The sequence below is a fragment of the Camelus bactrianus genome, chromosome 3, assembly GCF_048773025.1.
Source record: "Camelus bactrianus isolate YW-2024 breed Bactrian camel chromosome 3, ASM4877302v1, whole genome shotgun sequence".
NCBI lineage: Eukaryota > Metazoa > Chordata > Mammalia > Artiodactyla > Camelidae > Camelus > Camelus bactrianus.
The window spans coordinates 38,122,229-38,138,698 of record NC_133541.1 but is presented as its reverse complement, the minus strand read 5'-3'; the positions used below and the strand labels follow the sequence as shown (position 1 = coordinate 38,138,698).

The window sequence follows — 16,470 nt, the reverse complement described above, 5'->3', positions numbered from 1 at the left end:
AAAACCCTAGAGCTAACGTTTTACTTACTGGTGAAAGCTTGAGTGCTTTGCCCCTAAAATCAGGAACAAAACAAAGATGTCTACTCTCTCTCATATTCATCATAATGCTGGAACTTCCAGCCAGTGCAAAAAGGCAAGAAAAGGAAATAAAAAGCATACATACTGAAAAGGAAAAAACAAAACTTTTCCCTTCTTTGCACAGCTTAGAAAGTCCTAAGGAACCTACTAAAAGAAAAAAACTTCCAATACCTGGTAAATCCAGCAAGGTCACAGGGTACAAGATCAATACACAAAAACAAATTTATTTCTATATACTAGAAATGAGCAAGTGGACACCAAAATTAAAACCATGATACCAATTAAAATCACTCAGTAAAGAATATTTAAGTGTGAATAAAACAAAACATGTACAAGACTTGTATACTGAAAACTGTAAAATGCTGATGAAAGAAATCAAGGATCTAAATACATGGAGAGATGTACCATGTTCATGGATTAGAAGATTCAAGGTGGTACATGCAGTGCTCCCCAAATTCATATACAGGTTTCATGCAATTTCTATCAAACCCCAGCAAGATTTTTTATAGATTATCTAAAAGATTATACAAGATTATCTGAAATTTGTATAGAAGGCAACTAGGAGAAACTAGGATAGATAAAACAATTTTAAGAAAGAAGAAAAAAGTGGGAGGAATCAGTCTACTCAATTTCAAGACTTATTATATAGCTACAGAAATCAAGACTGTGTATTGGGTGAAGGATGGACACATAGATCAATAGAAAAGAACAGAAAACCCAGAAATAGACTCACACAAATATGCTCAACTGATCTTTGACAAAGGTCCAAATGTAATTCAGTGAAAGAAAGCCTTTTCAACAAATGATGCTGGAGCAATTCAAAACACCCATAAGCAAAAAATAAAATAAGGAAATAGATAAAGAGAAGAAAGAAGGGAGTGAGGAAGAGAGGATGGAAGGAAGGAAGTAAAGGATGGAGGGACCCAAGGAGGGAGGAATGGAGAGAAAGTAGAGAGAGAGAGAGAGAAAAGAGAGAAGAAAAAGGAGAAAGGAAAGAGGAGAGGGGAAGGAGAGAGAGAGAAAGAAGGAAATTTTGCCACTATTTAAGACATAACAGTTCATTCTTGATTTTACCCAGTACAGGTGCTTGAAAGAGTATTAAAAAGGAGAGATATGGAGAAAAACTGGGTTGCAGGCTGCAATCTTTTGGTAAGAACAGCAGTCCTAGAATTTATCCATTCTCAGGGATCTCTGAGGTCATAGTTTGCAATTCACCTGGAAATAAATCACAACGTCTATGTGAATCTACAATCAAAAGGCATCTAAACAAGTCTCAGCTGGGCAAGGGACTGTGTCTGATGTTGTTTTCTTCACCTGGAGGAGTGTGAAGTACCTGGATTCTGCCTCACCAGCCTGGCTTGTTCTAACAGCCCTGCAAAGTCAGTCAGAATGTGTGATTTCATCTGTGTTTTTATTCAGGAAGAAAACACATGAAAAACCAAATGCTTGGCCTATAGTGATTCTAAAAACAAAGAAGTATTTCAGTTAAGATGGCCCCTTTTAGCAAGAATTTGTGCAACACATGGTTAGTCTACCATCACTGCCCTATATCACTTACCACCTCCAATAAAAGTGTGCTGCACCTGTCTGCCTGGCTGAAGTGCTTTCCAAAGACACCTCCAGATTCTGCATTGTTCAAACCAAGTCAGGATAAACCTACCTGTTACGTCCCAAATTGTGCTGATTCCCAAGGTAGTAATAAGCAAATTTTATCATCTGCGCAAAATGTCCTAATCAACCAATTACTGAAAAATTATAAAAGATTTAATAGGGCCAGAAAAATACATAGTTTATATAAATGTAGCAACAATCATCATCTCTCTTCAGCTCAACAGCTGGGTTTGTGTTGAGGGTTGTTCATTTATCTGCAAAGAGCATAATAAATAAAAAGGCAAAGTCCGTTCATAAATTTCACAAATCAAACATTTTTAAAGGCTGTTGAAATGTCTCATTCCAGGATGTACACCCTTAATGCATGCAGTTTCTGGACGTCAAGTGGACACAGTGAAGCTGCTGTTGAAGATGGGAGCAAATATTAACATGCAGGACGCTTATGGCCGCACAAGTCTCTGCCTGGCAACCTATCTGGTACCGACTGCGTGTGTGGCGGCATTAAGGAGTGGAGTGGACTAAATGTGTCATTGTGGGGCCCCACTTGCTGAAGAGTGTTCTTGGATTTATGCAGCTGGCCGATAGAAACAGAACTTGAAACCTTTGCTTTGATCATCTCCAACATTTATATACCACTTAGAGTTGGTTTCATGCATTTAAGTCATTTTGATTTTCCTAACAATCCTCTAAGTTAGAGGTGATACCAGCATTAGAGAAATATTCTTTTCCATCTTAACTGCATCATAATTTCCCCTGAGGCATTTCCAGACACACTTGGTACTCCTTCTAAGAATGCCCTCCATTAAATGCCCTTCATTGAAAGAAAGCAAGCTTCATTTCACTCTATTCTGTATGCTAGTGGCAGTTAACTTTAGAAGCCATCTGAGTGGGGGTTAGCATTTGAAGCTGCAGTTTACCTCTCTGGGGTAGAACTAGTTGAGTGGAGGCTGAAGGATAAGCAAAGTGAGAACAATGAGAACTGGGAAGAGTGGTAGGTAGGGAGTAGGGGAGAAAGACCAGATTCTTCAGGGACAACACCATTCATAGGATTCAACCCACAATCAGTGTTCAAATTAAAGCTTGTATAGAGCCAGTCCTCAGTGCAGGAGATTTCAGTCTAGCATTTCCCAACTTTAGCTCAAGCTTGATACGACCTTACTGAAAAACTTCAAGCCTGTCTCCTCTCAAATCTTCCCTGTAATCTTTCTGGGAGATCCCAGCGCTATCTTGAGTCCATGTCAAACAAGTCCTCCTTGGTGCCATGTGAGGGTCATCACTCTCTCTCCTCTCCAACACAGCTCCTGGAAATCTTCATCAGAAACCACTGTTGCTGCACTGATGCAGCTTCTTGCATTTGCTGTCGCTGCCCGTTGACAGTGGTGAATTAGCCCATGGTATCCTGAAGCTGCCCTGGCCAAATGGAACACTCTCTTCCCCAAATACCCACCTTCGTGCCACAATCTAGCGTAACTTGCAGTGAAGCATTGCCCAGTTCTCACAGAGATTTTTCTTTAGAAACTAGCCTTTCATTTCTTATTTGCATGCCCTCTTTCTCTAGGACTCACACATGAAACTGGGAAGAATTTTTCAAAGTGTTGGAGTGCTTGTTTCAAATGTGGGTTCCTGGATTACACCCTAGACCTTCTGAGTCAGACACTCTGGGAGCAGGATGGGGTTGTGGGCGGAGGGAAGTACCTGCATGTTAAACAAACTTCCCAGGCAATTTTTATGCTGTTCAAGTTTGAAAAACACTGGTCTATGAACACTAGGTGAAGTCCAGTATCTCAGACATACCTGTAACTGCCCTCCCAGCCCCCCTCCCTTCTAGCACATGCCCTAACAACTGCTCTAGCTATGGAGATTTCTGGTGTCTGAGCTGAGCTGAAAAGAGGAAATTTGGATCAGGGGATGCAGGAAGGGATTAGAGATGGTTTCTAAAGTTAACTGCCACTAGCATACAGAATAGGGTGAAACGAAGCTTGCTTTCTTTCAAAATTCTAAAATTCAAAATTTCAGATTTCTTGGGCTGGAGAACCACTTAAGAACTGGGAAGAAGTCCTCCTCTAGTTCACAGCGAACAGTGAGCCTAGCGAGGTGCCGCCGTTGCAGAGAACTCTTTCTAGGAATGCATTCTAAGGAGCTGCATGGGGAAGTTTGCCTGCATGACAGCATGTGGCACTATCCTCTTAATGTTGACCTCACCTCAGTTTGGACCCCCAAGGCAGGGCTCTTCGCTGGCTCTCCTGAGGCTCCTGGGAAGGATGGGGGTAGGTGGTGTGCTATTGATGACACTGTGAAGCCCACCACTCCCTCTGGCAGTGTTTGAATTCAAGTATTAAAGGGCAGCTTGGCAAAGGGGGCACTTAGAAATTGGCTCAGTCACAGCTTCAAACTCACTGTACAAATAAACTTACCATAGATGCATGACCTTAGGCAAATTTCCTCACCTCTTTGTGCCTCTTTCCTCATTTGAAAAATGTAGTAAAAATAATACCCTAAGTTTATCACAAGTGAAGGAGAAACATATGCAGAATCACCCAGCACATAGTAGGTAAAAGATGTATTTGTTAGTTCTGAATAGTGACCACGGGTTTCAGATGTATTCAGTGGCTTTCTGATTTCTTTTCTGAAGAAAAGAAGAAAAAAAAAAAAAAAAGAACACATGCACACATAGTTCCAGGAAATGTTGCAAAATGATAAAAATGTTTCAAACCCTCCCCCATCAGAAGATTTGTTTTTCAAAAACTAAACCTTAGGCAACTCTAAAATTTGGCAACTCTGGAATTTGTCCAGCATTCCTTTCTTTTGGGTCTTCTAGTCATACTTTTCCCTTTTAATCAGAGAAATTGATGACGTAGACATTAGGAACTAAAACTAGATTTAATACATTGGTAAACTATGAATCAAGGTTGAAATTACTTGCTTCTACTTAAAACTTAGATATTATTGGTCAGTTCTACAAAGCCATATTCAATAAAACCTATGAATTTTGATGTGCTTTTGTTGAAAAAAAAGTTTTTTCTAGACTTTTCAGAACCCAAATTTCTTTTCTTATCATCTCTCTTTTTCCTCCATGCACTTAGTAACATTTTTATTTTTGCTTCTAGTATGGTGAGGGAAAATCTTCAGTCATCTTTCTCTTAACATTGGGTAATCTTGAGACTTAACTATACAGGAATAGAAGAAGGCAGGACAAAAATAGAGAATTATTGTCTTATTCTTCATAATAATAGCTTCATTTACTTAAAAGCCTGCTTATAATTGGGTGAGTAACCCAAGTGATTCTGGATGAATTTAGGAGACATTCTCCTTGTCATGTGAGCCAAACTCAATCATCAGCAGGGTTGGGTCAGATGATGAACAGAATGGGAGGACTAGCCTGCAATTATATTTGCCCTTTGAAATAAGGAGAGACGTGGCCCAGCTGTGCTGACCAAGGAAGGGACAAGAATGAGATGTAGCAATATCAGGTCTCAATCTGGGTAATTGGTAGACAGCAGGGGGTTCACAGGAAGTTACTTGAGGAATTCATAGGTGGGTAAAGCACAATAATGGGGAACCCTGAGGGGGTGCTGGTGATACCCCCAGATTCAGCAGGAAAAGATCACCAGAGTAGCCGAGTCTCAGCCACTGGAGTAGGTGGTGCTCAGCATAGAATTCTAGGTATCAGAAGAGGAACTGACTAGGTTACTAGAAAGGGAACTTGGAAAAGAGGACAAAGGGCTGTTTATCAGCTATAGATAGACTGAGGCATCGAGTGGAGGCTGGGACTCAAGAATGACGCAGGAGCCCAGTTTTGGAACTGGACCATGACATCCGGGTGAGACCATTGACAAGCATGATTTGGAGCTAAGCCCACAGAATGAGAGGCTAGAGCTGAGTAATCACCCCATCACATGCCACATTTGGCTCTAGGAACTGAGTATAAAAAGTGGAGCACACGCGAGTGGCCCTAGAAATGGGGAGGTGCAGGTAGAAGAAAGAGTCTAGGAATTAATCTGCATCTGACAGGGTGAAGTTCCTCCACAAAACTCAGGCATCCATACCTCAAGACTTTCAGCCCTCTGTTGTGTAAATTCGAGTTATAGTCCTTAACCACTTTAGGTCAATAGAACATGTTTTTAGCCAAACCAAAGAAGAAAGGGAAAGAAAATTGGAGAAGGTTTGTTGGATTGTGTTATGCAAGATTGTGTTATATAATGATGCTCTTGCTCTTCCAGGGTTGGCTGGAAGGTTGTGTGAGTCTACTAAGAAATGGTGCCAAGCACAATATCCCAGATAAAAATGGCCGTCTGCCACTGCACACTGCCACCGCTGAGCCTGATGTGAGGTGAGTAGCCAGGTTCACACGACGCCCAAGTTGGGAAGCACCCAACTTGGATTAGAAGATCATCTAATCCAACCCTCTGTGGTGAATAAAAACAAAATCCATCCCATTTTTGGGGGGTGGGGGAGTTGTAGCAGACAGGACTACATCTCAGTGAATCAAAATATCCTGGAATAATCTCAGTGCTAAACTCAGTCCCCTCCTACTTCAATAAAACCCTTTTCTTCTAGTCTCTGATTTAAGAAAAAATGCTGTTCATCATCATCTGAATTCATATATTCATTCATTAAATTAGTCAGTTATTAATTCAATAACTATTTACTGAGTGCTTATTATGATCCAACCACTGTTCTAGGCCCTTGCAGTTCCACAGGGAGCAAGACAGCATCTCTGACCTCGCAGTGACTTAAGTGGCACACTAGTAAACAAATAAATAGTATTATCTCAAATAGTGCTATGAAGGAAACCAAACAGGGTAACAGAGCACTAGCTGGGCAGAAAGGTTAATGTCTGAACTCAGAGTCATGCCAACGTTTATGGGCTGGAAGGAAGCAAAAACCCAGCAAAGGAGACTGAGACAGGAGACCAGTGGGTTAGAAGGAAATCTAGGAGTGTATGCTGCTGGAAATCATGTGAAGGAATGTCCTCAAATAAGCTAGATGATCGAGAAGGTCACATTTATGTAAGAAGTTGAGCGACGAAGGAAAAAGTTTTGCCCAGACCAAGTGTAGTTACCCCAGTCCACTGTACTACATGGCTTAGATCACCAGTCTTTTGAAAGTCCCTCCTAGCAGCTTGATCACTGCGTTTCCCACTGTGGAATCAGCAACATTCTGGGCACTTCTTGAACCTCTGCTGACAGAACAGGCCTCTGGCAGGAATTTCTCGTTCCCCAGAGCTAGGCAACAGGCCAGCACCACAGGGGGTGTGTTCTGCTGCGCCTCCTCCTTACCCTGTGTCCAGAAACTAAAACTGAAGCCCTGTGGGGGTTGAGGAGACCAAGGCGCCTTCCAGGTTGAGAGGTAACATGATTTCTTCATTTCAGTCTGTTTTACACTAAAGTAAAAGGACTTGGGAAATTCCAGGACTATTCCCAACCAAGCCTTGCTTCTGTTATCATTGGATTATATCCAGGAATAATAGAAAACTAGGGTTTACTCAAAGCCCAACAAAACAAGGAAGTTTAGAGAAGAAACAGAAAGCCCTGAGCTAACAATCAGTAGACATCATAAAAAGATGACTACCTTTTGATGAAAACAGAGTGACTTCTAGACAACCCACAAAAATAGTCACAAAATCATACTGTTTTCCCAACGGTAATCTTCAGAGAATACATTTTAAATGTACCTTTAAGACTATTCTGCCTTGATTTACTCTACTTAGTTGCTTTTTACCTGCTTCGTTCAGAGTAGTCATTTTGAAATCTACCTGATTCTGAAAGATGAACACTTGCTTTAGTTACTGTAATTACAGCTGTTGTAACAAATCAAATCCAAAGTTGCAGCATTTTAACATAATAAAATTTAATCCAATGTAGATGTTCCTAGTTGGGGGTTGGCTTCCCTCCACAGGTGGCTCAGAGAGGACCAGGCTGCTTCCATCTTGTGGCTTCCTCTTCCCCTTGGATCACAGAATCCTTTGTTCAGCCTGCAGATGGGATGACAGGAGTATAAACAAGCCTCACTTATTTCTTTAAAATCTCAGCCTACAAATGACACAACTCACTTCTGCTCACATTCCTTTAGTAAGGATGGGTGATTTGGCAATAAGTAGTGCTGGGGAATATAGTCCCTGACAAAGAATCTGCCTCCCTGCAATGACTCCAATCCAAGAAAGGAGGGCATAAACTTTGGTGAAACGCTCTCTCTGCCATTAAGCCATTGCACCTAAGGCGTGAACCAAGCCTCGGCAGCTGGAATCACATTCGAGTTCAGTTTGGTCACTAGATTGGCCTCATCATCTGAAATCACTACACTAATAAATTAAAAACCAATCCAAGCACACTTCACCTTTTGTGGACTTGTTAGTCTATTTCTTATTATGCCCAGCAGTGCCCCTAGACTCTCTAGGATCTGCATTACATCACTAGAACTGAGAGAACACTGAGCTGTGGCTTCCCCTTCTCTTGAAATTGTACCAAATGACCCAGCTACCACCTTTGGAAGAGCTGAAGCCAGAAAAATAAACATCCTCTGTGTGCTGATGATACAGTTTTATTATCCTAAATGGACAGTTAGCTGACTCTGGAACATAAAATCCTTCTTTAGTTATGGTAATGCTAGCTGCTGTAACTAGTAAAACCCAAGATTAAAGTTAACTATTTCAAGACCAAAATTAGCATTTCTGGCAAATGTTCTCCAAAAATGAGTTGGGTTAAACCTTAACAACCCATAGAGCAAAATCAACTGGTTTTTCTACCTAGAGAACATTTCAAAACTAGCTTAACTGAAAGGACTCCTTATGGAATTACATTGCTTAAAATGAGGTATTTTATCATTGTTTATTGAGAAATTTTATGGCCGTGGCAGGATTTGATAACATCTATGTTAGATGCTTCAAGCCAAAACTAACAGAGCCAGAGATGTTGGGCTTTGACTGCCCATTTGTTTGTGTGTCATCATGAACTCAGAATCGTTTTCTGAGAAAAAAAATCTCAGTCTGTTTTATGGGCACCTCCTAATTCTAGAATCATAATGCAGAAGGGAGTAACCTTCCATTAGGCGATGCAAACCTGCTTGACTGTTTAATTTTCCTAAGTGGACACATCTTTAGGCCAGCTTGTCTGACCATTAAACATAGGTCTGTAGTTACAACACGGATCATGATGACAAACAGCACAGATTATTTACCACATTCTGAGCAAAGTTCTGAGTGCTTTCCATGTACTGTCTTGTCTAACCTTTACCACACCTTTATGTGGTAGGTAATATTTCTGTCCCCATTTTATAGATGAGAAAACCGAGGCATCAAAAAGGTCACTAATTGTCTGCTGCCTGTGTGAGGATAAGTAACCTGCCCAAAGGGTCTGCTGTGCTCCTGGAGTCCACTGTTGTGGACCCTGTAAAATTTATTCTAATGATCACATTTTGTCATTAAGCCCTTGGTCTACACTGAGAGGCCTTATAAGGAACAGCCTTAAAGAAGTCCTTATTGACTCATTGTCAGGAAATATTTTGTTCATTATATTATCTAAAAATATCTACTAAAATCGATATTTAGTAGATACAATAGTAGAAAAATATCTACTAAAGGAAGAATTCCTACGCTCCTCCTGATAAATTTGTTTTTATTTTTATTATGTGACTACTATGAGTATGATCATGTTTCTCTGCTTGTATATTTAGAAAACTCAGAGCCCAAATTATGTCTCACCTCTGACACAAACATAGGACCATAATTACATGTTCTTTTTCCTTTGCCTCATTTTCCCTTTGCCTAGTTTTTTCACTTGTAATCTTGTTTTACTATATGTATCTGAAAAACCACCTAAAATCCTTTTTTGGATTGAGGAAAAGGGTGGCCAGGAGTGCCACCTCAGGAGTTGGACTGACTAAGTTTGAATTTGGCTCCATTGCTTACAGACCATATTATCTTGGGCAAGTTGACACGTCAAGGTTTAGTTAGCTTTCTCTTCTCAAAAGTAGGAATATTACAGTACTTACCTCATAGGAAAGTAGGTTGAAGTAAATGAGAAAATGTGTGGAAAGCACTGAACACTGTTAATCGTCAGTGTTCAGTAAGTGTTAGTGATGATGATGATAATGATGGTGATGATGGTGGAAGATAGAAATAATGAAGTACCATAGATCAGCACTGAAGAATGAAACCCTGCTACTGCCACGCACCAGCTCTCACCAGGGCCTTCTTCACCTTAGCACACACAGGTCCACAAGAAATATATCCATACACACAGGTGCATGCACACACTCCTGCACCCACTGACATGTGCACACATTTACTGCAAAGATCATCAGGGTATGAACATTGCTCCTATTTGTATTGACCTTGGGACGTAGCACATTGCAAATTTTAGAAGCCAATGACCATCAAACTCAACCATTCAGCTCCCCTGAAACTCCCTTCCCTACCTCTGTCAGTGCAAACATCTGTATTTTTCCTCTAATCATAAGGATATGTACCAGTCACACTGTGGCCTTGTACTCAGGTATTCATACTCCTTTTAAAATCCACTAACCCTTAGACTTCTGAACAGCACACTCTTCCACTCGGTGCTCACTGGAGGCTATTGACAGCGAAGTCTCAAACTAAAGCTGCTTGTGAACATGCCAAGAGGACCCTTCAATTAGCCCTTTGCCTCCAGAGAGATTTTGGTCCTCTGAAGAATACAACTCACTAGCAAACCAACTGGTGCCAATATACAGCCTTAGCTAAGCTACAGTTCACTGGGGATCTAAGCACTGCAGGGATAAGGGACCTATAATTAAGAACATGAAGGCAAGTTCGATGGACAAAAGCAAAGGAGCACAGGTTTCATCTCACAAATCCCCTTCCTGCTTTGAACACTGCTTCTCAGCAGGTCTGAGTTTTCTCCCTTTCAGTTCCCCATGGCTTTTCTTGCTTCCTTGGCTGGGACATTCAGAGGGCGCCCGTCTGAAAGAGGGGGCATGGTCATTAAGACAAAGCTCCAAAGAGCACGGAGTTGTGTTTGTACAACGCTGTGCATGCTAGAGTTGGAAGGCAAGCAGCAATTTCCTCTGAAAGCAGCCACAGGGCTCTCTGAAGGTCTTTTTCATGGTCTCCATGGTTACCAGCAGATTTTTTTTTTTTTTCCTGCCAGAGCCCCAGCAGCTCTGCCTCTTTTCATTGCTCTTAACTATAGCCAGAGGGAAGAAGGAAATCATTTCTTTGGTCCTGTTCTCTTGTTTCAAACTGATGCATTCTAACCTGCAGTGGATGTTTCACTGCAGCCTGCTCTTACCTCCAGACAGCTTCCAGGACCGGAGAGCAGATGGCTGGCTTGGGGACCCTTTTCCCACCCATCCTTGGGCTGGGCCAGTTCCAGGGCTGTGAACCCAAGAGGCCAGCAAAACAGAGAAGGTCAAAGAGACAAACTGCACTCCACCCCCGGCCCACAGTATACGTCTAACTGGTCTCTTTCTGGCCCACCAATTGCCTAATGGCAATCTGGGGACCCCAAAATATAAAGAGTAGGAGCTTTTAAAAATTATTCATTATATAGAACTTATAGTATGTAAAGTCCATTCTAAGTGCTTTATATGCATTGAAAGTTTAAAGTTACAACAAATTTTTAAGAAATGGGTATTATCATCTCTGTTTTACAGATAAGAAAATGTAGGCACTGAGAGTTTCATAACTTGCCGAGGTCACTGGCTGATTGGTGAGGGAGCTGAGGTTCTAATAGAGGCAGTCTGGCCCCAGACTATGTGCTCTTATCACTCACCATGCTGCCTGTCTGGGAAGGCTCCTGCTGGGGATCCGTGCCTGCTGTCCTGGCAGCGGGAGATCTGCGAGCAGGATAGAGTTTCAGCTGGTGCTAATAGGAGACTGGGCTGGGGTATGTGGGAGAAATACTCCTGGGCCACCTCCGCACAAAACAGGGGCTCTGAGAAAACAAAACTAAGAGGTCTGCAAGTCCGCTGGTAATTCAGACCAATGTGGGACAGGTGTCTTGCAGATTACCACTGAACCATGGAACAGTATGGAAGTGCCAGGCTGGACCACCAAGACAATGTGGGATACCCTTGGCAAGCAATGTAGTGCATCAAGTCATTTGCTCTCATAAAATGAGAGAGAGAGATGGGGAGGGAGGGAGGGAGGGAGAGAAGAAATACTTATGTGTAAATTTGTAACCAACTTTGAAGATCAGTGAGTCATAGAGACTTAGGAATCAAAATGGAGGCAAGCAGTGTAGATTAGCATGTATCATTGAGGGTCGTGACAGGGAAGACATGAAATAGTAAAAGAGGTAACTAAGAAAGTTTGTTGAAAGACTATTTGAAATTAACCAACAAGAGATGATGAAAACCCCCCATCCCCACTCCCCCACCAAAATCAGGAAAAAGTTCTACATTTAGGAGAGAAGGGGCAAGGAAGGAAGCTGTTACTGGAACCTGCGGAGAGCAAGGCTCTAGCTGTAGTTGTAGCTGTAGGAGAGGGGCCACCTGGCAGGAGCCAAGGCCTTTAGTAAAGGAAAAAAGTCCCTGTTGAAAAGGGAAGTGACCTCTTTCCTTCCTCCTGCCAGTTCTCCCACTGACCAAACCCAATGGGAAGTCAAAGGGCAGGGGACTTGGATGATAAACTTGTTGGAGGCCAGCCTTCAGAGTGGGACCCTGCAAAGCAAAGAATGGATTTGAGAGGCAAGTAGAGAAGTATCCAGCACAGGGCTCATCATATGACATTTGGAGGCTCACCCAGGATGTGAGAAGAGGTCTTACTCTCCTCAACCCCATTCTCATCTGATCAGAGCCAACTTCTCTCAATGTGATCACTCTGCTCTGGAGCAGCCCCAGAAGATTATGTCTGGCTGCAGATGACCTCAGCCTGCTAAGGGTTAGCCGAGGATAACAAGATTGGACCACAACTGACCTCTTGAGTTTCCCACCCACTCTCCCTCCCCCAGCACTTCAGAACAAATGTGCCCTTGAGATTAGACAATGGCCATTAATGAGGGAGAGAAAGAGAGAGGGAGGGGAGGGGAGCGAAGAAAGATAATCACCAGTTACCTTCTGCTCGTAAAATAGCTATATGGGAAAATATAAAAAACAGTGTTAACCAAAATTCTGTTATTTTTATAGCATTTTCCCACCAGATGGAGGAATTCTAGAATTCAGAAATGATAGAAGAGATGTGCTGTTTGCAGCCATAGCCCCTGTTCCTTTAAAGTCTGTATACTAGGAGCTTTACACCTGTTACGTTATTTAATCCTCACCACTCCGCTGTTACTATCGTTGTTACAGAAGTGAGGATACAGAAGCTCACAGAGGTCATGCAGTGGTGAGGCCAGAGTTAAATCACAGCCTTATCTTGGCTGCCCCAAAAGACAGTGATGAGACTTGATTTAAACCCTGGGCTTCCTGGTTACATGACCTCCACTGAAGAGGTCCATCCCCATTTAAGTTCTCCTTATAACACTATGTAATAAGTCACTCTTCCTTTTCGTCTGTTGTGGGTAGCAGTTTAATACTTAGGACTTTAAATGTCATCTAAGCTGAGAGACAGTGAAAATCTGATTTGGGAGGAGGCTAAACCATTTTGTTTTTCAAATAGTTCTTCCAAAATAATTTCTGAATTTCCTCCATTGTCTTCCTTTCCTTTACCATCCTGATGAGAATATTAGTTTGCTGGGGCGACCATAACAGAATAGCACGGGCTGGGAGGCTTAAACAACAGAAATTTATTTTTTCACAGTTCTGAAGACTGGACATCCAACATCAAGGAGCCAGCAGGGCTGGTTTCCTCTGAGGCCTCTCCCCTTGGCTTGCAGGTGGCCACCATCTCGCTGCCTCTTCATGTGGTCTTTCTACTGTGAGCACGTGCCTCTGGGGTCTGTGTGTCTTAATCGCCTCTTCTTAAGAGAACAGGAGTCAAACTGGATTAAAGCCCACCCTAGTCCTTTAACTAATTACTTCTTTAAAGGCTCTATCTCCAATTACAGTCACATTATGAGGCACTTGTGGGGTTGGTTAGAGCTTCAACATACGAATTTCTGGGGGATGCAGTTCTGTCTATAACAATGAGTATCCATTGATTAACTCACTCAAACCTTCCTCAGTGGTTCCCAAATCTGATTATTTACCAGACTTTCTTGAACTGCTTATTTAAACTGTAGAAGTTGGGCCTCTCTCCAGAACCACTGAGTCAGAAACTCTGAATATAGAGCCCAGGTATTTGTGGTTTTAAAAAAATCTCCCCAGGGAATTCTGAGGTGGAGCCAGGGTAAAACTTCTAGGGTTAAGTATTCTAGAAATAACGCTTACTGTGTTCCAGGTATGCTGTAAATGCTGTATGCATATTAGCTCATTTAATCCTCACACTGAGCTATGAGGTAGGCACTTTTTATTACCCCCGTTTTACAGATGAGGACACATAGGCACAGAGAAGTTAAGCCAGTTGCCTGCAGTCACAGGGCTGGTCAGCGGCTGGACTGGGATGTGAATCCAAGCAGTCTCGCGGCAGAGTCCTGGCTCCTAACAGTACACTCACCTCTTCTCTCCCATGGATGGAGTTTTGACCTCAGTCAACCAAGTGTGGGGCCCAAGGAGGGGATAAGAACTTGAACATGAGAATCATTGACAGTTGTTTCACACTGATTACTATCATTTCATGCTTAGATATGTGTGTGTTTTAGAAAGAGTAAGCAACGTTGTAAAAGCTGATTACCTCCTGGTATAACCTACACATTTAGAAGGCATGACACATGTACCCAGTGGTGAAGCAATTTGAAAGCACTCTATAAATTTATATAAAATGAATAAAGAATAAGCACTGAAGGACTTTGCTTCTTAAAGTGGACACAAAGGGACACAGATCTGGTGAATAAGATAAGCCTGAGGATTCACTTTCTCCATTCCCCTTGGCGCCTCCAGAACACTAAAACAGGTGGCCTCCTTGCCTGTCGCACTGGCTTCTTTTCCATGGATCTTTTCCTAGATAAATGTAAAGGGCTTATCTTCATTTGGAGGCCTTCAACAGACTGTATTTCTCATGTCATGTTCTCATACAGATTCTATTCTTTTGAGCCACTTCCCCTGTTTTTTCATTACAGGCTCCTGACAGTCCTGGTGCAACAGTCAAACCTGAGCGAGATTAATCACCAGGACAATGAGGTAAGCCTGCCTCTCAAGGAATGGGTGGCCATTGCACATGTGAGGGTGGGAAGAAGGGCTTTTCTGAACCACAAGGAGAGGGAGGGAGCAGTTTTGTGCTCCTACGCTGAGAGGGAAGCCTGCATCTCCACTATTAATCCTCAGGCAGAAATTTATCCCACTATGAGTGTGGGTAGCTTTTAATAGGGAAGGATTTATTGCATTAAGTACTTAAGCATTTATCATACCACTGAAATTTTGTAATTTCCCTTTGGACATTGAGAAATAAATATTGCTCCTTCCTGTCTTCTTGGGAACCAGAAACTTCCATGGCTGCTGATGCTCCCGCTTTGAGTGAAAGATGACAGAGATGATAATTCTAGGCTCCCTGCTCCAGAAGCCACATTATTAAAGCCAGTGATCACAACTGCTGTTTCCTTTATGTTGCAAAGACAATCCTGCACATTTCCAAGAAGACAGCACAGCTCTGTTGAACAAATTTCCTGAGGGAGAGTGGATCACAGCAGGCAGAGCAGCCCCAGAGTAGCTTAGGGTCTTGTGTCTATTTCACTGTTTTAAAAACCAGGTCTGATTTTCATTAGCCAGCCTGATTTCTTTAATAAGCTTCTTACAACTGATTTAAATACCTGGTTTTTAATGGAATTTTGTATAAATGTGAACTTGGTTTGGCTATACTTCACTAAGAATATCCGATAACTGTAAGAAATTCTGATAGCACTGAAAATGCACATGCCTCAAAATGCCAAATAACACTGTTTTCAAGGAGATCAGCTGGCCATAGACAACAAAGTGGGAGGAAGCCCCCTAACCAGAGCTGGGCCCCCTGCCCCATCTTTCTGCTGGGCTGGGACCCTCATGTTTCTTGAGTCTGCTGATCAAAAGTCCTCCTTCCAACTAGCTTGGCATTAATGACCACACCAAAAAGTGCCTACTTCACAGCCTGGGTCTGATGTTGGACACCTCCCTGACTAGGTGGTTATACGCTGCTTTCACTCCCCACACCTTCAGTGGTTTAAAGCAAAACCCCAGATGAGAGAATACTGTACTGTTTTAAACTTCTGCTTTAAAAATGAGAACCAGAGATGAGAAAGCACACTCTGATCACTCAGCCCATAGTGTGAAAGCAGGGAACTTGGAGGCTTGCAATTGATCCTGTCAGCTGATCATGAACTTCTAGACTCTGGGCAGCTTGCTAACCACTTCTTCCACCTCCAACTCCTGCTGTCACCCCTCAAACTGGAACTTACAAGAAAGAGGGCAAATTCAGTCATTCATACCCTGAAGCTGAATTCCCCTTATAGACATTCAACTCTGTCCACCCCTCAGCGGAATGAACATCCCCCAGCAAAATGATTCCCTATTTTTCCCCACCCTGGGAGGCCCCTGGTTGGTGGAGACAATGAAAATAGACAAAAGCCTTTCTTACAGTGAGAACTATAATACTTTTTGGATAATATGTGGAAAATATTAGAAAAGTCTCTGGTTCCTTCTCATGCAAAGGAAATTCTTCCTGCTCTTACACCAGCATTCTGACCTGTTAGCTTTTTTGAGCAGGAGCCTCAAAAAGGACACTTCCTCCCAGTGTCACAGCTCCCTATTCGCACTGTGTCACAACACAGCATGTCTGAAATCCACCCGAAGCCAACT

At 42.4% G+C, this 16,470-nt stretch overlaps 1 protein-coding gene across 3 annotated transcripts in view; it reads left to right on the top strand.

Moving 5' to 3' along the window:
- ANKRD55 (ankyrin repeat domain 55) overlaps window positions 1-16,470 on the top strand; it is a 255,412-nt gene that overhangs the window by 193,459 nt on the left and 45,483 nt on the right. For all 3 annotated transcript variants that reach the window (XM_074358508.1, XM_045525115.2, XM_074358512.1), the window contains exons 5-7: window positions 2,036-2,166; window positions 5,910-6,019; window positions 14,763-14,823. In XM_074358508.1, the coding sequence (XP_074214609.1) occupies window positions 2,036-2,166; window positions 5,910-6,019; window positions 14,763-14,823 (302 nt within the window). The remainder of the gene's footprint in view (window positions 1-2,035; window positions 2,167-5,909; window positions 6,020-14,762; window positions 14,824-16,470) is intronic.